Raw genomic sequence first — 24,140 nt, forward strand, 5'->3', positions numbered from 1 at the left:
CGTAGCTTTTAACCGAAAGAAACATGAGGGCCAATACCCTTTGGTCTTAAAAATTTAAATAACTGTGTATGATATTGTCTGCCGTAATCAAGATGCACGAGGCCGAAGATGCAAACTTCTGTGCTTTTGTGAATTGTGGGACAGCTTGAGCTAGGAAGTGGATCAGCCAAGAGGGCTGGAGGCAGATGCGGGCGGTTAACGCGAGTTGGAAGAGGCACAGTGGATGGTGATGATGGGATGAATCGTAAACTGAGGCTTTTGTAGGTGGAACTGGTGCTTTGTTTAACTAAATTTATATAGACCATCTGTGGATGGTCAATGAATGTGTTTTTTATTTTCTAGATATCTCTATGACATCTTTCACAACATTTTTTTGCGGAACAATAGCGAGACACTTAAATAATCAAAGTCACATATAAAGTTCTATAAAAAAACACAAACCTCCCCCCTCACAAATAAGTAATAATGTCTTGGTTTCATAAAGTGCTTTTCAAGGCACCCAAAGCTCACAGCCAAACAGTTCTTCACACGCACCACACGACAGAAGTAAAGAGTGTGCAAAAATAAAACAACTGGTTGTGATAGAAGTTGGAGGCTCAGTCCATGAGGTCAGTGGCCTTCCCAGATTATCAGATGGAGCATTGTTTAAAACTACTGTACAATATAAATGAGGTAAATATCATTTCAATAACATCCAATGATATATGCATCAGTTGGTTTCCTCCAAATTGTGCAGAGGGCTTTGGGACGCTTTTGGTTGTGACTTAACACGGTACAAATAAAAGTTGATGGATTGCTTGATATATGCGAGACAAGACCAGTAAACATTTACAACTGTGCACTTGCACAACATATCAACAAAATCTCGGCGCAAATTTAAAATCAGTAACTGCACGATTGGAACTTGGAAACTAAATATTTGCTCTTTAACTGATGCCAGTTTTTTCAAGTCTGTCTTACCAGACTCCGGCCATGTGCACAGATCACAGAACTTCTTGTATGTCCTTGATACGTTTGGGTTGAATAGAGTAATGGATGCAAGAGAAGGGAATTGTTCCACAAAATTCCTTGAGCACAAAGTTTGATAAATAAATCTGAATTTATTAAATGTCCATTATATCATCTGTGTGCTCTCGGTTTGAACAGACGCAGTGTTTATCTAATTTTTAAGCCAATGGGAAAGTCCATGTCCTTTTGATCTTAAAAAAAAAGAAGATATTGTTCGATTTTGGACTTGGCTCATCGATTGTTTTGCTGGAGCCAAAACAAATCAGGGTTTCGTTTCATACTGCTGTCCCTTTGCAACAGCCCTCATAAGCAGATTTCAAGTGGTCAGAGGTACGAGTCTGATCTTCGTTCCCAGGTGGATTAAAGAAGGCCCAGTTCAATTCTTTCCACCCCATCAATGGGGACACGTTGATGTGTTTATTACGTTAGCTGGATGGTGATTTATAATGGAGATGATTCACCTCCACTGACCATCCAGCCAAGCATAGACGTGTGCATGAGCCAAAAGTGACACGGCTGAAATAAAAAAGAAGAAGAAGATAATATTGGATAAAAATCACTTCCAAATGGTTGTGCATGGCGCTTATAAGTAATGTCATTTGTGGGAGCGAATTTAATTGAGTGAGTAAAGGTGTCAGGAGGGCTTTCGCTGATTTCCATCATAGGACAACTGGGTGCAATTTATGTTCAATCAATGTCAGATTGGCAATTCAAAAGTGACCCCAAAAAGCTTTGTGCTGACTTATTTATGCAATTATTTGGGGATTATTTATAGATGCTCAGAAGCCAACAGCTTAAAACTGAACTGACACGTTTCAGTCAGTCCAAGCTTAATGGGTATTGTCAGAGTGGAGATAGATCGCTTGCCTGCAGAAGAGATTTCACTCATTGCCACGGGGCTGCCAAGTCAAATTAGCTTTACAACGTAATATCCTTTCTTGGCAGCGATATGAAAGCCAAGTGTAGCATTTTTTGGCCCGGGTTCCTCCCGCATTACAGCTTCCCCCTAACTGTGAACTGCATTAAGGCTGCTCTAAGTGTCACTTTCCACGCACCCTCCAATGCTCTGGCTGGAGAAAATGGAAAGAAAACAGGGAGTTTGGACTCCTCAAAGCCGGAGCGGTGATGGATTACTCAGTCTGATAATGAACCGTGGAATATGACTGTTTTTGGGAATGTTTTTTCAGTCCGTTGAGAAATGTCAAGCTCCCCCTTCTCTCCCTATGGCGTGGGCTGCTGTTGATAGTTTGTTTTTAATTATTCTATTTTAATTTTTTTTCACAATGGGAACTGGGTCCACAATGTCATCTTGCGTATCACCCCAGAAGAAACGGTACAGAGGGGACAGACGGCTGATTGAAATCTAAGACCGGCAACCACTTTGCACTTCGTCTCCAAGGGAATGTGGCTGAGTCACGGCTACATCTAGAGGGGGGGGTCATAAAAGGAAAGTACCAGGCAGAGACAAGATTACCCAAAATACACAAACACCCCCCCACCGGTAACCTAAAATCACCAGTCGTGACCCAATGGATTTATGTGGGTGTGGGGGCTATTTAGAAGGACTCAAACCTGGACTCCGTTTAAATGCTGAGCTCATCGAGTCAACAGTCTCCTGATGGCAACCACTGTCTGCGTCAAAAGCAAATACTCACTTCTGCTGCCAGAGGCAAAATGCGAACGCACGTCATTTGAGGATCGGGTACGGTGAAATCCATACCGGCGCAGATTAGGAATGCAAAAGTTGCGGTGATTCATTTTGTGCTTCGCCGTGAGGGTTTTATGCCAAAACCTGGTCGTTTTAGCAGACCTCGATTTGGAATACATGCATTTCAATTACGGTGTTTGTTTTGATCCTTTTCAAGCGAATTTGTCCAATTTTATTCAGCAAAAACCTCTTGTAGGCCAAGAAACGTCTCGCTTTAGTATAGGTATGTTTGTGTGAGGCAGTTCAAGTTACAATGGATTAAAAAAAAAATGTGATTTAGTAAAAGTAAAGTATGATGAAAATATATATATTTTTTGCCAGGGTATTTGATTCAAAGGTGTAAACTGCAATTTTACAGTAGAACTAAATGAATTTCGCCCCCCCCCCCAAAAAAAAAAAAAAAAAAATCTCCTTCAGCTGTTCATGAGTAGAAATGCTAAATACCTAACACAATATCCAATAAGCCGCTAAATCAATCCTGCAGCAATATTTTCTCTACGGCTGCTAACGTGTGCAAGTGACCACACACGTCTAGCCTGAGGTAAGTGGGATTTTTATTTGCTTTTAAATTTAACTTTTCATTTGTGAGTGAAAGAACTCTCCCACCCCTCCCCACCCACTTTCACTTTGAGACACATTCCAGATGGTCTAATAACAGCAGCCTACCTTTGGAGGCACTTAAATCATGACTGCGGTTCTACCAAAATCGCTGTAAGCTGCCTCGGATTCCCATAAATACAATGGTTAAGTTCCCCCAAGTGCCACTTTGCACCGAGGCGTTGCAGTTTGAAGGTGTTGGGAGCGTTGTAATCTGGCTTTTGGGTTTACTTTACCAACTTTTTCAACTGAAACTAGCTTCAGTCCTTCAGCAATGCTCTGCAAATCCATCATGTATAAGCAAAAAAATTATTGTCAAGTTTTCCATGTTCTAAGACGCAACCCATGTCAATCCCAACGCGGTGTAAACACAGCCAAGAACTTGCAGAACATGAAGCAGCAGCGAGACTTTACGAGCCAAGGGACTCTTCATCATGCACAAGGACAATTGTTTAGGCTCGTAAATGCATTTTCTTTTTTTTTTTTTTTTTGCAAAAGACTCAAGCCAAAATGCAGAAAACCCTTTAACTCGAGCAAAACTGCCTTGAGAGCCAAGAACAAGATAAACCCTCAGCTGACACTCCTTCCTGTCACTGTTTCTGATTACTGCAAATGTTAAGCATGGTTTCTTTTGAACATTTCCCATGTACTAAGGGTCTTGATCTCTTTCTGAAACAGCAGCAGCTGCTGCAGCAGCAGCATTTCATAGACACTGAAAAAAAATGATGGGCCTGGCTTTTATAAAACACTTACGGCTCGAGCTCTGTCATGTCTTTGCTTATCTTTGGCTTTGGGTGAGTGAGAAGGTGACGGTGATGGTCTTAGTAGGGCAGCGCGGCTTCTGGGATGTATCCCTTACGCTCTAGCCTGGAACCATTTCAGACCACTCTAATGGACTGGAGCATTGGGAAGGGGGTCGGGCTGTCACCCACCATTCACACCCGCAGTGGAAGCGGCACTGGCAGATAGACTTGCGCCTTCTTACCTTCTTATCTCTCACCGACAACGGATAGTGAAGTCGACACCTTCCTTAAACGCAGCTCTATATTTCACTCCGGTAGATCCCGAGGTGTCAAATTGACTTTCTGTCCATTCACGCTCCAGCATTATGCAAGGCAGATGTAGACGTTACAAGCGTTCTCCCTCGTAGAGCGCGAGTGGATAGTAGTTTGTTGTTGCGCTGTCTACCTACAGCCCTATCTTCAACCGTCAGGATTAGGTGACAAACGACCCTTTTTTTGACCTCTACCCTTCTGAACATCGCCCCTAAATTTGTGGCGCTTTTCCATTACATAGCTTGAGCATGACTCACCTCGGGCATGACTCAAGTCAGCTTTGGTTGTTTTCCATGACAATTTAGGACCACCTCAATGTGGGCAAAGTCCTTTCCTGTCATATGCTACGGAACCCTATTTGTTTTCCAGTAATCACTTAGCAGTGTTTTTCAACAACTCTCAAACCGCGCCGTGAAGTTGCAGAATGTTTCATCCGCTTGGAAACCTGATAGAACTGATAAAAGCTCATCCTGCATTTTTTCGTGCGCCTCGTCGTTTGACCACGGCCCTGTTTTACCAGACATTCTCGTCGTCTACCGGGTCACTCTCATGAATCATCCCGTTGACGTAATATTTTCAGCTCAACCCAGTGCACTTGGAATCCCGGCCAAGAGGTACTAAAACAGTACCTGGTACCAGGTACTACCATCAAATGGAAAAGCTTAAAAAGTAAGTAGATGAGTAAAGATGAGTAGAGCTGAGCCAAGTACTTGCTTGCCAAAAAGCCCCATTACTCAACCACAGCAGCATCAATTTGGTTTCAATTGAACAATGCATGGGGATGGCCAGTGGTCACAAAGCATGGAAAGCTATTAAAATCTCATAATGCAGTTATGGCAAATACAGGCATGTCATTTTGTAAATGGAAGAAAAAAAATCTCTAAACTCAACTAGTTTTGTATTTTCTTTTTTTTTTTTTTTTATCTCACAGGGACATTTGCATACCAGGTACCCAACAACGAGCATAATCAAATGAGAATCAAAATGAGAGCATCATCAAAGGCCAGGCAGTGAACGAATGGCTCTCTCAAAGGTATCATCAGATAACACAACAGTTTTGCAGTGAGGTGGGTGGTCGAGGCCCTTTTCTTTCACTTTCTAAGACTCCGTATTTTTCTCTCAGCCCGAAAATCCTGAGAGAAAAAGAAAGCAGCGAATGCCAGCTCAACCCACTTTTGGACTTGTTTCCCTCACTCGCCCTCCCTTTGGATTTCTTCTTTCTTCCTCCTCCTTCTTTCTGTCAAGATGCTGTTGTGTTGATGTGACTTGTGAATATCCAAGGACATAATGAGCCCCTTGTAAACAACCCAAGACGCGAACAGCTGTTCCTTTTGTGCGAGTCACTGGATATATTCTCCACACTCGCTTGAAGACGGTGAAATCACTTGGCTTGTTTCGAAGGGACGCCGATTTCCAGACGTCAGCTGGTTTCTGTTGCCGTGGCTTCCTCAACGGCAAAAGAAAAAATGGTTTCGCCGACAGTTTTAGGCTTGGCTGACATATGGGAAGAAACAGCACCAAGCTCTGGGACATTATTAGCTCAGAGAGGATCGCTGTTGTCGTATCCAGGACAGTATAAGGAAATAATCAACAGTCGGCGGTTCGAATTTCAGTAAAACCAGAGGGTGTGCACGCTAAATTAATGGCTGATCGGCTTTCATAAGCGGTCCCATTTGCGATGAAGAGCAAGAGAAACTCACTGTGTCACAACAAGGTGACATACTGCTGTCCCTTTGCAACAGCCCTCATAAGCAGATTTCAAGTGGTCAGAGGTACGAGTCTGATCTTCGTTCCCAGGTGGATTAAAGAAGGCCCAGTTCAATTCTTTCCACCCCATCAATGGGGACACGTTGATGTGTTTATTACGTTAGCTGGATGGTGATTTATAATGGAGATGATTCACCTCCACTGACCATCCTCAGTTATAGGAGAACATGACTAAAATGTTTGTTATGGAACTGAGGCTGTGTTGCTCTGCTGCCCGTAAATTCACAGCTTTAACAACTTTGATTGAAATCCCATTAAATAGCCAAATGCACTTCAGAAAAGAAAAGGAACATGATGTTTTATTGCCTTTGGCAAAATGTGTTTTCGTTTTCTGGCAATTCTTCCATTGCCACAATGTTTGCCACAGATTTCACTTGCGTTGTTGATAAGTTTTCACCACCATGAGGACAAATTCATGTGTCTCACCGCAGTGATGCAGCATTCAGAGTTTAAACCCAGACCTCTTTTAGTGTTGTGTCTATGAGAATTTGAATTTTGACACATTCCATAAACTTTTTCATTGCATTTCCATAGAAGGTGCACACAGTTGCAGCCTGAAATAGGCTGTGGTCTGGCACAGGCATGTGTGACTACATGCACGAGAAGTGGTTGATTTGTTCTGTTGTAGCTGGTACTGGCCCGGGAACCACTCTGTGGAGGTTTTGAGCCAAAAAAGCACCGTGGTTGCAAAAAAGAAGCAATAAAAACAGTCTACAGCAACACACTTGAGCAGGCTCCTTATTATTAGATTTTACTGGCTGGAACATTCTGTATTTTCAACAACAGGACTTGAAGTTAACACTATTCCGTGGAGTGACACTCCCCCATATTCCACATTTATAATATATATATATATTTTTTTCCCAACCAATGATCAGCATCCTGTTTTAGGTTTGCAGGCATGCAAGTCCCTCGTTCAACAATTTCACGCTATTTTAACGAGAGGCTTTCTTCTCCATCCTATTTGCTTCCCCCTCCTTCGTGCAGCGCTGGAGAGCCTTTTTTTTTTTTATGACAATTCCATATTGTAGTCATAAACAGATCTTGGTCTAGCTCCTTCGCATGTCAAATAAAAAGAGCAGAGCAACAAAAAAAGCAAAAACAAATAGAAGAAGAAGAAGAAGAAGAAGAAGAAGAAGAAGAAGAAGAAGAAGAAAGCACGGGTGTATATTTTCAAAAAACCTCCTGTTACAATCCTGCCCTCTAATGTCAAAATGAGCCCAAAAATTGCTCCAATTAATTATGCGTATCTGGCCGCATGAGAGAGGAAGTGCCCACGCTCACCCAAGACATGGGAATGTGTAATGAAAACCCAACAAGCAAACAAACTCGGACCTGCCCGTTCATCCAGAGGTCTCGAGATGCAGCGAGTGCCAGCGGAGGGGCAAAAATGTGACGCAAGCTGTCCGACATGGGAATCTTTCCTCTGGGACACATCCGGCCCGGAATGTCCCAGGCGATGGCCACTTGGTGTCACCGCGGTGGGGGTCGTGTCACTGCGAAATAAAACGCAAACCCGTGGAATAGGCAGCGGCGTCCAAATACCTGCAATAGTTTCCCAGTTTGCGAGGCAAGGCGGGCTTTCCTTCGCCAAGCACGACAATGTAAGAATTGATGCAAGGGGACAAGCAATGATTTCAGGCCAACTGCTCAGGAAAACCAAAGCATGCACACTTGGATAGTTTACGCCCGAGTTGGAAGGTCTCTGAGGACTGGGAGGGAAAAACAAAACCAAAAAAAAAAAGATTGCAGTGGTTCGGTTTGCACGCCGGTGTTTCTCTCTATCAAGCTGGGTGTCTGGCCTAATCAAAATGAATGGCTGTTTAACGACAGGGCCCGCTTCCTTCAACGACACGCTCGTGTTTATCTTTCTCGCTAACATCCCATTAAGCGAGGGCAGCCGAGTTTATAAACTGCCGCCGCAGACGTCCAGAGTTGCCGTCGACATGCCGCTCTCCTCACTTTCCTTTATATGTCTCTGTCTGCGCCCTTCGCCCTTCCTCCTTTTGCGCTCTCTGCCTGGCCTTGCCCCCCTTATCACCAAAGACCGTTATCTCGCCGACGTCCAGCTAGTGTTACTTTACGGCCCTTTTCCTTCCCTCCCTCCGTCGCTTTTCGCCAGCCGGGGCTATACATCATAGCAGCGGCTGTGTGAGGCATGTCCTAAGAGTGGGCATTAATGCATTAAGACATCATGTGAAAAAATGCACGCCTGCGCGCTCAGAGTGCACGTGCACTCCCTCTTGAGCGACGTTGAAAACGACGCGCAATCCAAACAAGAGGGATGAGCAGGGGGACGAGGCGCAGTAGCCCGGCAGCAGACTGATATCTCCACATGGAACTGCTTCAGTCTGACCCCCGGTTCACCGCGGCTCCTCGAGTGGAGGGGTATCAAATGTTGGTGTTGATGATAATGTGCAGCGCAGAGACACCGTCCTATCGCCGACCCGCTTGCAATAAACATTTGCCGCGGGCCTGCATTCGAGCGCAGACAGACATGAAAACACTGATAGCCGGGACGCTTATTAATCGAAATAAACCTCAGGAAAATGCTCAGTTTCGGCCAATTTACAGCCTGTTATTTTTTTTTTTATTCTAACCTGGCATGCCAGATGGGACCCTTCCAGAAATCCTTTAGATTTTTTCTCATGGATCTCTTTGGTGGCCGAGCAGGGGTGAAGCTTGGGAGCAGAAGCAGTGAGGTTTGTTACGACTGGTGCATGCAGCTGAGGGCTTCCTGTTAGCGGAAAGGGTGAAATTAGCCGTGTGTCACCGACACATGGCCACAGACGATGGACTCGCCGCTTAGCCAGTTGAAGGTAAAGTGAAAAAAAAAAAAACATGCAGTTCCCCTGAGAGGTCTTTTGTTTTTATTTTGTCTTCCTTTAATGTCTAAATACCAGTCGGCTCCTGCTGCTGTGGTTGCACCCAAACTAATTTCCTAAACAGAGGCGTCTGTTTACAACATGCAGCAGCCAAAGTGAGATTTATTCAGAGACTCATTCTTGATCTTGTGCATACCACGTCTTTATTGGGACAGGTGGCCGACAGGTCATAGAATCCACAGAGGGTTAAGACTGATTGAACATTTTTTACGAGTGGAATTTGGCAAGATGGTTGAGCAAGTTTTAAGAAGTAGTGAGCGATCCAACATCCTGCCATCTATGGTGGATTTTGTTGAGGTATGACGCGCAAATGTTTGGATAGAAGGGAAAGAAAGCAGGAAGATGTTGAGCAATTCTGGTGACACAAAGTTGACTGTCTTCATATTATTATTTTTTTTCATTTTTTTGCGCATTTCCTGTGCATGTGCGTCATAAAACAACTAGATGACCCACTTCAACCGGACTGAGGTCCTCAGTCTCTCAGTCCCACCAAAGCAAAACATCCTCAACCCTTTACAGACAGAACATTGACCGTTCTTTTGAGCACATTTCTACCGCAAACCATCCGTCTTAAAATCACATTCCGTAGTTTGGTCTACACAAGGACCACCAGCACAGGCCCCATGCTAATTCTATTCCGTTTGCGCACACATGGGTTTTGGTTGAGACTGAAAACTTTGACTTACCTCTCCAGTCTCAACTCAGGGTTAGTTTAATACAACACTGCCAGGTTGGCAAAGGACCACCGCGTGTCTCGCAAGTCCCCTGCAATTTGCATCCCAAACGTCTTCAGTCCAACCAGTTAAAAGGGCAACTCCACCACCACAGGAAATAAGTCAACTCACCACTTTGAAGTCCATAGAAAACTGACAAACAATTTCTGACAGGCGGAACTAATGTCCGATTTTGTTTGCATGGGGGAGAAATTATACAAATTGCCATTGAGACTGTGTCTGGGGGGACATTCTTTGTGGAAAAGTCATTTTTGATATCCTTACAGTGCAGCATTGGGCCAATTAGTGCTTGATGGAGAGCACAGCCACACATTTTTAACCTGTTAGGGAACATGGGGAGCAGGGATGTGCGATACTGCCAATTTTTTTAATGTTTATTTTTGTCTGAAGTAATACAGATACCGATACCAATACTTTTTTTTACCTAGAAAAGTAACAATTTTATGCAGGGGAGCAAATACAACTTAATCCTAACACCAGATTGCATTGTGGGTATGTCTTGTGTTTACACAAGACATACCCGTCTCTGAATACTGCCCCCTGTCTGCTGAGTCAAGTGACTGCACAACAAAAAAAGCACAGCAGGAGACATGGAGGAGCTCGACACGGCTGTCCCCACACCGATACGATATTGATATTGATATTATAGACATTTGTATTGATACGCCTGCTAAGGCAGGCGAGACTGGCTGCGGCTCAACTGGACACACAGTTACGTGACGGACCAAACGATTTCTTGATTGGGAGGGAGAACCGCAAAATTTGTTTGAGAACACCATGTCAGGGACTATTAGGAAAGCCTGGAGACAACTGCCCTTGTGTACTGCTGCTGTTGGCAGCCCAGGGTGCTCACCTTAGCCTTCATGACATCTACGATTTGTCGCAGGCTGCTGTGGCACATTTGAAAAGAAAAATGTTTTAAAAAAAAAAAAAAAGTAACACAGGGTGACATTGCTGGTTGCAGTCAGCCAGCAACAACACATTGAATGAAAATTAGACCTGTGTGTTCAATTCTGATCTGTTCCAGTGCGAAACTGGAAATTCTCCCCTTCTAAAGACTATAGCAGACTACGGCACAGCAGACTATTTTACGATTCAAACCTGAGAATAAACCTTGCACTTTGTGTTCACGTTTTATTTCGAGTGGCACTGCCAAGAGACGAGTGGGGCTTTTCCATTTGCACCAACCCGGCTCGCCGCTATTCAGTTTTTAAGCCTTTCCACAAACGTGGGAGTACCTGGTACAAGGCACTACTCAGTACCTGCTCGGCCAGGGCCAAGAGAGCTGAAAATGTTACGCCAACAGAATGGAGGCCACTGACTTGACAGGGAGTGAGGACACAGGATAATTCATGAGAACAAATTCTTCACCTTAGCGTGGACTAAAAAATTCAGCAACTTGACAGAGAAGCTCTATCAGGTCTCTTAGCTGATAGTCGCCAACACATACCCGCAGACATTAAAATGGTGGTGTCACGGGACTTTCAGGCGAACTTGAAATGGTCCTCAAGTGGTACTGAAAACGACCAAAGTTGAGTAGCACCTGGCCCATGTGCAAACTAATCTATTCATTACAAAGTGAATAATTGATCTGCCTGTTCCAGGCTCTAAAGATCATTGCATGATCATTACAATAAATCCCCAGAGAAGCTGGATAAACAACCCGGTAGCCCATTTGTTCCAGAGACTGTTCTACCTATCACCTGTGCTTTGTTATCTGGAGATAGACTTGGTGCTGAATGAGGAGGAAGAAGAGGAAGAAGAAGAAGGCAGGCTGTCAAGCTCGCTGACTGATTATGACCCGTGATACACTGGACCCCATGCATCACATCAGCAGTCAGGGAGCGGGAAGTGCTGTTTGACATTCGCAGGCAAAAATGTGACGGTCTTCCTCCACCGCCCTGGACGACTGTATCCGCTCCAGAGACAGAAACGGCTCGTCTGAAGCTCCACAGGCCGCCGGTGGAGCTGGAGGTCATTTATCCAAACACAGACTCAGACGGACGTCAAACAACGGCGCACACGTCGGGGCAGAAACGAACATTCGTGTGACAGCGTGGCCTGTGCAAACACACGCACTCACACGCACATGTGCGCACGCACACTGCGGGGAGGCCTCTGGAGGTTTGGCCTCCTCCATCTCAGCACCACTGCAGACATGTCAATTCAAATAAACACACGGGGCCATTTGCAAGCGTCCCCTATTTTGCTTGTAAACCCAGAACGAATAAGGCACATCCATCTTTTCGATCAACGATGGATTTACGAGCGGGTTCCTGCAAGGGCAGCGCACGGCAGCCGGTTTTATGGGCCGCATCCCTGGCTACTGGAATACACTTGGACTTCAGTGGAGAGCAACACCGCTTCACTTGGAACATACGTTTGACGAAGTAGCGATCAATTTGAACAAATGTAAATAAATGATCGAATCGCACAAACTGCAGGGCTCGGTTATCACACATTAAGCCAAGAAGGCTTGAGTGGAGAAATGGCCGCAGATTTACTTTAAACATGGTGTGAGAAATGGTGACTCCACAGCCACTGAAAACAATTAGTTTGTGGAGTGGAGTTTCAACAGAAATAACAAACTGGGCTTCTTGTTGCTCGTTAGAATGACCGATAATTTGATCAGAATTTTAACCTGACGTTTCACTTTCATTTGGAAACAAATTTAAAAAGCATTCCGAACAAATTCAAAATCCAAACTCTGCAGGAATGTCCAACAAGGACTTTATGCATTGAGTTTTCATGACTGAGTTTTAAAAAAGGATGGGATTGGGTGCAACATCAAAATGTCAGAAATTAAAAAGTGCTAGATTTATTGCAGTACTGCTTGAAGGAAATGTTCACTTGTGTTCAACTTGTTATAGTGTGTAATCATCAATAAGTCATTTACTATTAACGTATCTGGACGTTTTTGGTCATTCGAGGCGACCACATTCCCACAATGAGGAGCACATTTCACATCCAGGGTGTTTTCTGGTTGTCTCGTGTCTGACACTTTTTTTTCTTTTTTCAAATGTCCAGCATCACCTCACAATATTCAAATCTCACGTGGCAATACCTCAATATGAAGTCCATCCATTCATTTTCTAAACTCGTTTCTCCTGCAGGGAGTCAGGGTCGCGGGGGTTTTGCTGGAGCCTATCCCAGCTGTCATAGAGCCAAGGCAGGGGTTACAACCCTGGACATGTCGCCAGTTCATCGCAGGGCCACATAGGAAGACAAACAACCACCCACACTCGCACTCACACCTACGGCCAATTCAGAGGTCCCAGTTTGCCTCACGTGCATCTTTTAGGACTGTAATAGGACTACGGAACTGTGAGGCGACACAGCAAGAAGCGCTAACGACGATGCTAACCGCTGCACCACCGTGTCGCCCCCATTAAACACAGTCTCAATGGTCTGCAGAAAACTGTTGATACCACGACATCTCGAAAGGCGAATTGCACAGAAAAACGACCTTGGGAGGTGGGGAGCGTCCTATCAGTCTGCATTTCCATCACATCCTGAATGACCAAACAGATGTTTCCCATCAGCTAATCACCTGCTATGACATCACCGAGACTGCAAGAGAGGCTGAAGAGACACGGCGAAAGAAAGATATGGCCGGGGTCAAGGAAGATTTTTTTATGAGGATTTCGAACAGTACCGCAGCGTGTTTTGTGGGTGTTATTGTTAAACGGTCGTGGGGAACGGGTCTATATCAGAGTGCCAGCTCGGTGCCTGGCAGTGAGCGGAATGTGAGAAGCATGGCTCCGGTCCCAGACAAGGCAAACACTCTGGACGGGCTGTAGGATTGCGTTTTCAAAACAGATTTGAGGGTTTTATGTGTTGCTTTTGCAGAGGTGCATTTAGTGGGCGGGAATGAGGTGTCACACGAATCACTTGACCAATAAACCCAGAGTGGACACGCTCAATAGCCAAAAAACCACCCAGATGAAAACAAAATAAAATAAAGAGCGCGAGACAGGTGTTGCTGTTCTGACTTGTTCCAGGCTGCCTCAATCAGCGAACAGATCACCGCGCTCACCCACACTCCGGGTGAAAGAAAGTTAAGCAGGGATGTTTTATCGATGCGTTTCTCAAGCTCAAGAAAAGGTGGCTCCAAACCCAACAGCACCAGAACAAAGTGAAAACAAACAAGCTGGCCGTTGGTCAGTCTGAAGATCGATTTGGCCCTCAACAGCGGCGAAACTGTTTTTATTTCTCTCACACAGTAACTCACGCGTCGTCCCCGCCGACTTCTTTCTCAGTCGTCCAGCAGCTTTCACAGATTCCAGCTCCGCTTGTGAACTCGTTCGATTTGTAAATCTGTTGTTTCTACACCGCGGACGCCATGGCAACAACTCCATGCGGAGGGATGAACTCCAAAAAAAGGCTGAAGCCTCTCTGTCCCCCGCAACCTCTGGAAGGCGGCCCAGCGCTGACAGAGAAAGACGTCCTATAAAAAAGCAACATCTGTCGTGGCGGGGGGGGCGGGGAGGGGGATCCGGGTGAAGGGCGCGGAATTGTGGGGAGGGACGGCTTGTGGGGGACGCCTCAGGAATTTTTCTCACCGTCTGACTTGTTCTACGAAATTAACTTTGGGATTATTAATCGCCGGACGTGAAGAGATCAAAGGGCTCAAAGAGCTTTGAGTCTCGCTGTGCATTCCGGTTGGTCGCCCTCTTGCACCCTACCGGAAGGGACAATATAAGGCATGCGAGTTTCCTCAATGCATTTTTTTGTTTTAAATCGTGGAAGTAAATAACTTTTTCAAACTAAATTTCTGCTTCATAATTATCACGTTATTTCATGATACTGAATTAAAACTAAACAAAACAAGGCAATGAGCCACGACGCTACATCTACAGGGATGTTCTTCCAATCGTACAACCCCAAAAAAACGTTAAATGTTTCATGTGATTACGTGATACTGAGCCCGCTAAGATATAGTATGGCAGCAATCCGCTCCTATAAACTTGCATTAATTGTTAATCTTGGAGCACAGCTGAGCACATCAAGCAAACCTCCACGCCAAAATGCTAATGTAACCTTCAATCCAGAGTGCCGTCTTCTGTATCCATGCCATGTTTCCAAGGGGACCACTATCAGTGATGGACCTGCCTCAATGTCCGCCTACTTTTGGTTTAATTTTATTCAGAGGCAGCGATTCAAAAGGCAGTAAAAACAAAACGTAACCACTTACGTATTTCAGCAAAGATTTGTGTGGGATGCAGGTCCGTCACTGATAGCGCTCCCCTTGGAAATGTGCAATGGGAACAGAAAGCAACTTTCCACATCTAGGGTTATACCCAGCATCATTTCAGCTAACGTTAGCATTCATTTGGTGCATGTTTTTTCCGATGTTAAGGTGGTTGTTTATCTCCATTTATAACAGGGACCAACTCCAGAGTAAGTAAAACCACAAGCAGCTTAACATAAACATTTTCTTTTTATTAAATTGAAAAAAATAGCATATTGCCCCTTTAACAACAACAAAAAAAAAAATGTGTGTTCAAACTGTGCTATGCTACTGTATAACACTGTGGACCGCAAGCTTCTCGTTCCACCGTTTCATTCATCGCCGCTGCCGCTTCGAACCCCTCAACCTTCCTCTGACCTTGATTTACAGCACACAACCTACACAAACCTCAAGTCCCAGGGAAAATAAACAGCAGCAGACACGGGTGAGTAATATTATCATCCTGTCCTGTTTCTCCACAGTCACTCGAAAAAAGCAAAATACAAAAGATAACAAGCAGCCCTGCGACTGTAATGAGCCCGAGCACTGTTGTGATTTGCTGCGGCCCGCGATAACCACGTACTCAGATTGACTGTAATATCTAATTTCTGCTCAGCCTAAGCTATTAATACATCTTGCATTTGGCTCGAGCGCAACGCACTCACCCTAACAAGCGGCAGAGATACAGCCCTGAACCTTGTGCTCTTGGCAGGACCTGCAACCATAACTTACACTCTTAGTAATAAGGACTTCCACTCGCCTGCCCAAAATAATGTTATTAATACTCTTTCCTCTTGGAAAGGAGAACTGCACGCTCTGGTTTAAATGCTCGTATAATAACATATTGAAATGGCACATTACAATAAAATACTTAAATATGAGCCCCCGACATCCAGCAGGGTACTTACACGCATCAGACCAAATTTCAGAAGCAGCAATACGTTCTGGCACTGGGTGGATGATGGGGTGAAGTCAAAAATAATGTCACAGTGCGCCGTCTCACGCTGGCAGCCACGTTGAAGGGCTGCATCGGCTTTTTCAGATTGTTTGGGAAAATATGGTTGCAGGAAGGAAATTGCGCCCCAGTTTGAGGTGTTGCTCTATGCTTTGTAAGCGATTTGCAACCAGGATAAAACGTATTTATTCCCAAGATAATACATGGTGCCGCCACAAGATACTGAGACACATAAACCCTGTCGGACACATCCACTCAAACCTGCAAGTTAAGCTCAAACATGTATTTTGGACGGCAAGGTATTTTGCAGGGTCATCTTGACCTGTAACATTGTGAGGGACAGTCTGTTCACTTTGACTTCGGGATGCTGAACCTGGCTGGCGGCCTGTTCCAACTGGACCTGGTCTCTTGCACAAACAAATATTTCAAACTGCTGATTGGGCATTTGTACTTTAAAAGAGAATGTGAATCTAAAACTGCAAAAAGAGGACCTCCGCTTTTGGGGGAAGGTCAGTTTTTTTTTTTTAAATCTTTTACAGTGGTAGACAGTCAGATGGTTGTGGAGGAAAGGACATCATGCCCACCTCATCAACGACAATAACCTCCAACACAGCAGCTGATGAGCACCTCATCTGTGAGGACCAAGTGATGCAATACATCGTTCCAGTGACACACTGAAATGCTTCCAGAATTGTTCCTGGTACAGTTTCGGCTTTTGATGAGGAGACAAAAGTGCTTCATGATGAGGACATGATCTTTATCAGTGGAGGATGTGTCAATTATTCACCTCTTGGGACTAAACTATTTTCAAATGAGTTTCATCTGCTGAAAGTCACTTGGTGAAGTCCTTCAAGCATCAGTTGGAACCAGTGCTTACTGACTTATTACACTACTACATTTTGAATATTGACAAATGTGCGTGACCTGCAAGAATACACCATCACATATAATCTTGGCCAGGGGACAGCTAAATGCTAATATTAGTTATTATGCTGTTAAACTTTGGTCTCCATTTTTTTAAATATATATTTTTTCTATATCTCGAAGATCTCAAGTCTGCCCATCTTGTTTCTTTTCTTTTCTTTTTAGTCTATTTTGGGTTTTTAGTCACCATATTTGGCTGTGCCTCACTGTTTTAAAGCCACAGAAGCACCTGTTAGACTCATTTTCGTCTTCTTTAAAGTTACAAGAAGCAGACCCACTGGAACAGAGGTGGAGTGGAAACACTGTAGAGCCACTAATAACGCAAAAGCAGACGTGTGTCTGCTGCAAGGCAGGAGTGTCTCACTTTACTGTAATAGCTCATTTTGCCGCTAAAAAGTCGTTTCGCCCCACCATCAGCATCACTCTGTACGTGTGTGACAGACCACAGGCGGCTCTCATAAACAAATACTCCGCCAACCGAACGAAGAAAAATTGACGCCGTTAAGATTGACTGGCCTCCGGAGCGGGATGAAACACAAACCAATAAGATTAAGCTCTGCCTTTATTCCGCGGATGCAGTCGCGGGTGCCAAGCAACACGCCATCGTAATGTTTTTGGGAGGGCCCGTCGTAAAACATGGGTTTGTCAAACGTATAACTTTGTAATTGAAACAAAATAAATCCCTCGTAATGTGACCACTGGAGAGCGATTCCCGCAAACGAGCGATGAAAAAGGAACCACATGCTCGCCTTGTAGCCCTGAGGTGAAACTACACACAATATAAGAGTCACACGGTTTGATGGCCAAAAATAATCATCTTTTTTCTTTTTTGTGTTTGCGAAAGAGAAATTGCTGTGCAACACGCCTGCCAGGTATCTAAAACTTAGCAGCTGCTTTAAAAATGGGAGGTTTGAACGAAACAGCTCACCATATTGGGCATGACAGAACCTATAAACGCTCCTTTTCCAGAAACGGTCATATTCAGTTCGGGCTCAGTTTTCATCCACAATCTATGGAGGCATTGCAAGTTTTTTTTTTTAAATTTATTTATTCTTTCTCATTAGATTTTATGTAAAATGTCTTTTTACTTTTGCTCACACAGTGCCAGAATAAGAGAGAACAACTCTCCTGGAAGCTGTTTGCTCTAAGCAAATTCTGCGGTTTCCATGTCGGGGTTGAAAGAGACAGAACTCTTAATTCCTCAGAGGACCTCCAAGCCTTCCTGCTTCACCCAACTTGTTGGTTTTGGCCGGCATTATCAGCGAAAACAAACTCTTATGGAGGCAGTCACCCCTAAAATAGATAGGTTTCTCCCTGCACGCACACACACACATGCTGTGTGGCCCCGTGTTAGCACCAAGCATGAGAGACATGTTCACCCAGTTTGGGGCCAACAAGCCGCTGCTTACACCTCTCATCTGGGTGTATTGTCTAAAACCGCCGTTTATGCAGCGCCGTCGTGTTTTTCAAGAAGTGGAACGTTGGGAATTTCACAGGGATCAGACATCAGCGATGCTTCACCCCCATCCCTTTGTTCAACAGCACAGTTTTGGCAGCGGGATGCACTTCTCAAGAAACACTACACTCGAGTGCTTTCTACTGTCTACGCCTGGGGGGAAATGAGAAAAACTTTTCCTCCTGGTTCCAAGAGTACAAACAAATTTTAGCTTCACTAAATCTCCTCTTCTTGAGCCAGACTTTCATTTTGTTGCTCGACGTCGGTGAAAGAGATGGACACACTCAGGGAGATGGGTACCTCGACGACTCGATGCCAGATGAAAGGTTCTCTTTATCTCAAGTAATCTGCCCTCTCTCAGCTTTCTAAGAAGGGATGATCTTCATTGGCCTCCACCGAAAAGTACAGCAGTATCAGGTAAAGTAATAAGCAGCAATACGCTACACCAATCTGTTAAGCTCTTGGGAGTCGAGCTCTGTTTGGAGTTGCGGCAGTTTCAGCGATTGATTGATTTATTTGAAGACTATAATAAATCCTAGTTGTTTGTTTTAAGACTGTTCTGATATATCGTATAAACATCTTGGGAGATCAAGATGAGGGAAATGAGAATGCTGGCAACCTCAGTGTCTCCCAGTTCGTGTGATTCAGCACGCTAACGCCATTACGCCCCTTCTGCACGGTCATTTACTGAACGAGATTGGACTGCTTTGATCAATCATCTCCAAGAAAAAAAATCCCTTCCAAAGTGGCCTTTGCCACACACACACACACAGGCTTTGCCAATGAACTCTCATCTGTTGCCTTCGTCTTCCATTCAATATGGTCCGGGCAACTGCTGTTGATGCAATGAGAACCACGCCAACACGCAAGGGGTTTCGAGCGTCCGTCTATCTTCCAGGAGAGTTTTGCGAGAAAAGATTTCACAAGAATCCCAACGTGCCCAAACCACTCTTCAAAGGAGACGTGTACAAAGTGCTTGATCAAAGTTTCCGATATATCACTTTCACTTTGCCAAAAACCTGTAATGGAAACCCAACTTTTGTTTCGTACTTGCCAAACTCTCCTCAGCCAGGTGGGTAATCCTCAAACACACCCTTCAACTGGCCGGGAATGTTATCAGGGTCCATATACTCTGCCCTGGACAGAGCGACCAAAGGCCTCAAATTCTTCCCCAACAGCTGTTTGTGGCATCACTCCCTGCATCTACCCCCCACACTGGCGCAAACGGCCTTCCCCATCTGTCTCTTTCATCACGACTGATTAGGGAGACACGGGGGCGAGCGAGTGCTCGGCAGGGCCGAAAAAGGCTGGCGTGATTGAGATAGATAGACCGACTCGGACTCTTAATCTCCCATCCAATGAAAAATGTTAACTGCATCCTGATGTTCGCCACATGCGGGGCAATTAGGCTGAATTACCACTGTGTGTTTAAGTGTCCCCTCTGTAGTGCCTCCGACAATTTCTTTCTTGTGCTAATCTTGTGTGTGTGTGTGTGTGTGTGTGTGTGTGGGTGTGGGTGTGGGTGTGTGTTCGCGCACGCGCGAGTGCAGACATTTTACCTACACACTTCCAAAGTGACTTTTGAAGGGTAAAAAAAAGAAGACATTTTACAACGGGCCTGCAGTCCAGCAGATGCTAATTTACGAGGGGAAAAGTGGGAGCGTATCAGTGGTGATGGCTGACGTTTTCACAGGAGTGGAGAGTTACTCCAGAGGACTCATTAGTCAAGCCCTCAGTCTACCGCCGTTGCCATTCTGTTTTCATAGTATCACTTGTACTATCACGGACGGATGAGGTCTACCGAGCGAAGATAAAGCCGGTGTTATTTCACCCCTGGCCTTTCTTGACACATGGATCGCTTTTGGGAGCCAAACAGGAACACACACACACACACACACAGGTCTCCGGGACCTGGCTTGGGTCCGGAGGCTCATCCATTACAGTAGGTAGGGCAGCGTGCTCCCTCGGTTGGACGCGCAGCGTGAGTAACGACGCTGATGTTTTCCAGCGTATTCTTTTTTTTATTGTTCCTTCTCCTTCGTCTCCGTCTCATTTTTATCTTGTGAAACGCACCGACGAACACAAGCTATGAGATAAAAACCACGACACTGAGTCCAAAGATAAGCCGATAATTCGCAGATCCTATCTATCTGCCAATTCTATCGCTGAACACTGAAAACTCCCTCTGACGCAGCGTTTTGTTGTCTTTTTATCCGCCCGCCAGGTTCGGTACGAGGGCGGAATGGCCTCCGGCACCGGGTGCCCCTAATTACAAGACTCACTCCACACGTCCCTGTAATGTGCTGCGACCAACGCCTGCTTAATTGATGAGAAACGAGCGTTTCCTCCAAGCCGAGAAGTGAAACGTTGACTTTCTGCAGGTAAATGAGAAGCAGGCGCTCGGCCCGACACGTCTGGGAGTCAACGCGCCGACCGCTAATGAACACACGTTCAGCTTGATTAATCACCCGGCTCCGCGGCAAAACTGGTGGAAACCCATCAGGTGCTATCTGATTCGTGCCGGTAGGCCGTTGCTCCCCCTGCTACAAACAAAAAGCGCTCAGAGTTCAGAGAGGAGCGCGCCTCCCGCTTAACCTCCCGTGATCCGATTTGAGGGGGTGGAAAAGTTGCGCAGCTCCGCCGCACTTGGGGCTTGTTTGTTTGATTCACATGTTAATTTCGAAGAGATCAGCTCGTCCTCTTTGGAGACACCGAGTCTCAAAGCTTAGGATAGCAGAGCGCTTGCCAAAGCTCAATCACTACATTGGGAGCGGCCTCGCGAAAAAGATTTGGAGTCCCCATTAGCATCGCGTGGAACCATATTTGAGCACGGTAAACACTTCAGGGGCTCTAAAAATAAATTGGAAGGAGCTGCCCGGAGTAAATCATGGTACATATCACGTCATAAGCCACTCTCTAAAAAGAAAAAAAGAAAAATGATGATTGTTTGTTTTAGTCTCGAGATAACTCAAACAAAAAGTCATTTAAAGCCTGCGCTCGGTTTTCGATGTGGCTGACGGGGAATAAATAGAGGGGGGCTTTCTCTTTCTGTGCAGTTTCCTCCTTCGCAGTGTCTCTGGGGGGCTCTCGTTGACTTCCTGCCATTAAAGAGACGGCCCACTGGAGGACAGAGGGTGACTGACATGCAACTACCTCTGCCTCTGTGACCGGGGCCGCTCTGCGCAACTCACTGCGCTGGACATGTGTGGAATTCGCCAAGCGGTCAGCACATGGCTGAGGGGGAGAAAGAGAAAAGTCTCGCCGGAACGGGCCGAGGATTCCGAGATGTTCGGAAGCTAAAGAGGGTCGGCTGTCTGAACTGTCTGTGGAACAAACTGTTAATTCAAGACAATGTACACGGTTACATAACGGCGGCGGACGGGGGAAGCCAATGCAGAGTTGCGCTGCTAATTCTGGATTTTCTTTTTCTTTTTTTGGAGTATTTTAGAGGTTTTGCAGAGAAGTTACACAGGAAGCTGTTTATGGAAACAGTGCGGCCGCCGTGCAAAACTCACAACAAGCGTCTATTTTTGATTTTGTCAGGACCTGACCAGACGGTCCAAGTTACTCACCATCTCAGACATAGTTTGATCACGGTCACGTGGTATCGCTCACTTCTCAAGCTGTGCAGGGCAATGGAAACTCTCCCACTTTGACAAACTATTTTCTTTTTGTTTTTTTGACAAACAACATAGCAGTGGGGGTGGACGGACAGACGGGGGTGAAAACACAGCAAGCGTGGCCTGGTTCGGCCTGAGGCCCCGGGAATCCAAATCAAAACACGGGCGATCTTGTGAAGCGGCAACACAGAGACGCGGCGGAGACCACACACCAAACAGAAACACAAACACGTCAATAAATAGTCGGCCGCTTCAAATGTCGCGCGGCGAGGCTCACACAGCGGGCTCAGAGCGGACTTTGAAAACTTTGCCTCAACAGGGAAAATAAATCACAAATAAATGAATAATTAAACAAATGAATAAACGAGGCAAGGTTCTCATACCTTCTGGTCTGGAAGCACCCAATTAGAAACTCATTACTGGCGGAAGATGGATCGGACACCTCCGCCTCCTCCTCCTCCTCCTCCTCCTCCTCCCTTCTCCCTCCTTACCTTGTGCAGCCACTGGGTGTAATTCTCCATGATGTGCTCCAGCTGCTGGATCTTCTGGCTGGGGAAGTCGGGCTCCGGCGGCGGGGAGTCCCTCTGCAGGGAGTTGACGCTCTGCTGGGGGCTGCCGCCGGCCCGGCCCTCGCGGCAGGAGCCCCCTCTTCCCACCTCGCCCTCGGGCAGGATGAAGGTGTAGGTGCACTGGCCGTGCTGGATCTTGTGGAAGCGTCTGTTGCTGTAGTTACTGCCGCCACTACTTCCTCCTCCTCCTCCTCCTCCTCCTCCTCCTCCTGCTCCACCACCTGCGCCGCCGCCGCCACCGCTCTCCGTCCCCCTCCTCGGCTCCCCTCCTCCGCAGCTCGCAACCACCAGCAGCGCCGCCAGGGAGAGCCAGCGGTGGCCAAAGTTGCACCACAGCATCGTTCAGAAAGGTCCCCGCTCGGGCTGGAAGTTCCCCTTTTATTCTAAAGAAGGCGGATCAGACAACGGCAGGTGACACCGTCAGCCTGGGACGCGGGACGTCCATCCAAACATCGGAGCTCCGGGCACTTCAGAAATGTTTTCTTTAAAGGGGTCCAAAGTTCCTTAAAGTCTCAGTCCTGGCCGGATGTGGACGACTCATCTCTCTGTGAATCTCCGGGTTTCCCTCCAGCTGCAGACTGCAAGCTTGCAACCGTCGAACCTGCGCATTCAGGAGTCGGGACGCTGTCGTCAGACCTCCCCTGGTCTCTCTGCCTTCCCCTCCTTCTCCACTACCACACTTAAAGAGAGAGCGCGCGCGTGTGTGTGTGTGTGTGTGTGTGTGTTAGAGCGAGCGAGAGTGAGAGAGAGAGTGAGAGAGAGAGAGAGAGAGAGAGAGAGAGAGAGAGTGAGTGCGGCTCACTCTGAGGAGCTTCCAGCACACTGTGTGCCTGCCCCCCTCGCTCAGCCTGCAGAGGAATGCGAGCGTGTGTGTCTGCACGCCGCTTTCTCTCTCGTGTGTGCGTGCGTGAGCGAGCGAGCGAGCGAGTTTGGCAGAAGAAGGGACCGCGACGCAGGCAGAGGATGTGCTCAGACTATGAGGATCAGTTTTCAAGCGCCCCCCACACACACCGGCCGTGTGTTGACGGGGGGGACTTGTCGAAAACGTGCGCGTTTGATTCATCGGCTCCCGAGACGCTTCTTAACTCCCCTCCAGGCCACCAGACAGGTGCTATATTAAAGCGGGCACCAGGGGGCCCATCATTTCACGCCGCTTTTTTTCTTTAGAGTTTAATTCCTTGCGTCTTTATCTGCCCCCCCCCCCCGTGGATGAACAACAATCGCCGAGTCGAGGGGGCGGGGGGTGGGGGGTGGGTTTGTTTGTCTCTTCTGTATCGACTTGAAGAACTGCAGTTGCAGTATTTAAAAGAAAGAAACACCATCGTTGCTTTACCCATTGCCATTGTCACAGTGAGGAGGTTGTGGGTTAGATTCCCAGGGCCTTTCTGGGCGGCCTTTGCATGTTCTTGCAGTGTCTGCAAGATCACACTTCCTTCCAAAGACATGCGTATCAGGCTAACTAGCGGCTGTCCACATGTACAAGTAAGGTGTTTTTCTGTCTATGTGGCCCTTTCTTTGATAATGGCGTCACCTGTCTTCGTCCTGTGGCACTGTTCTCAGTTTTCCGGGTGGGTTCTGGACTTCTGGACCATGAGCGACACTCATTGATCTCTTCTAACGACAGGAATCATC

The 24,140-nt window shown here is 46.2% G+C and overlaps 1 protein-coding gene across 1 annotated transcript in view; it reads right to left on the reverse strand.

Annotated features, from left to right (window-relative positions):
* angpt1 (angiopoietin 1) overlaps positions 1–23,383 on the reverse strand; it is a 58,506-nt gene extending 35,123 nt beyond the window's left edge. Inside the window, exon 1 of the mRNA XM_076011275.1 lies at positions 22,431–23,383. Within this exon, the coding sequence (XP_075867390.1) occupies positions 22,431–22,847 (417 nt within the window). The 5' untranslated portion in view covers positions 22,848–23,383. The remainder of the gene's footprint in view (positions 1–22,430) is intronic.
* Positions 23,384–24,140: the final 757 nt, after the last annotated feature.

Source organism: Nelusetta ayraudi, unplaced genomic scaffold, assembly GCF_046127955.1.
Source record: "Nelusetta ayraudi isolate G7.1 ecotype Tasmania unplaced genomic scaffold, CSIRO-AGI_Nayr_v1 ptg000135l, whole genome shotgun sequence".
NCBI classification, from domain to species: domain Eukaryota; kingdom Metazoa; phylum Chordata; class Actinopteri; order Tetraodontiformes; family Monacanthidae; genus Nelusetta; species Nelusetta ayraudi.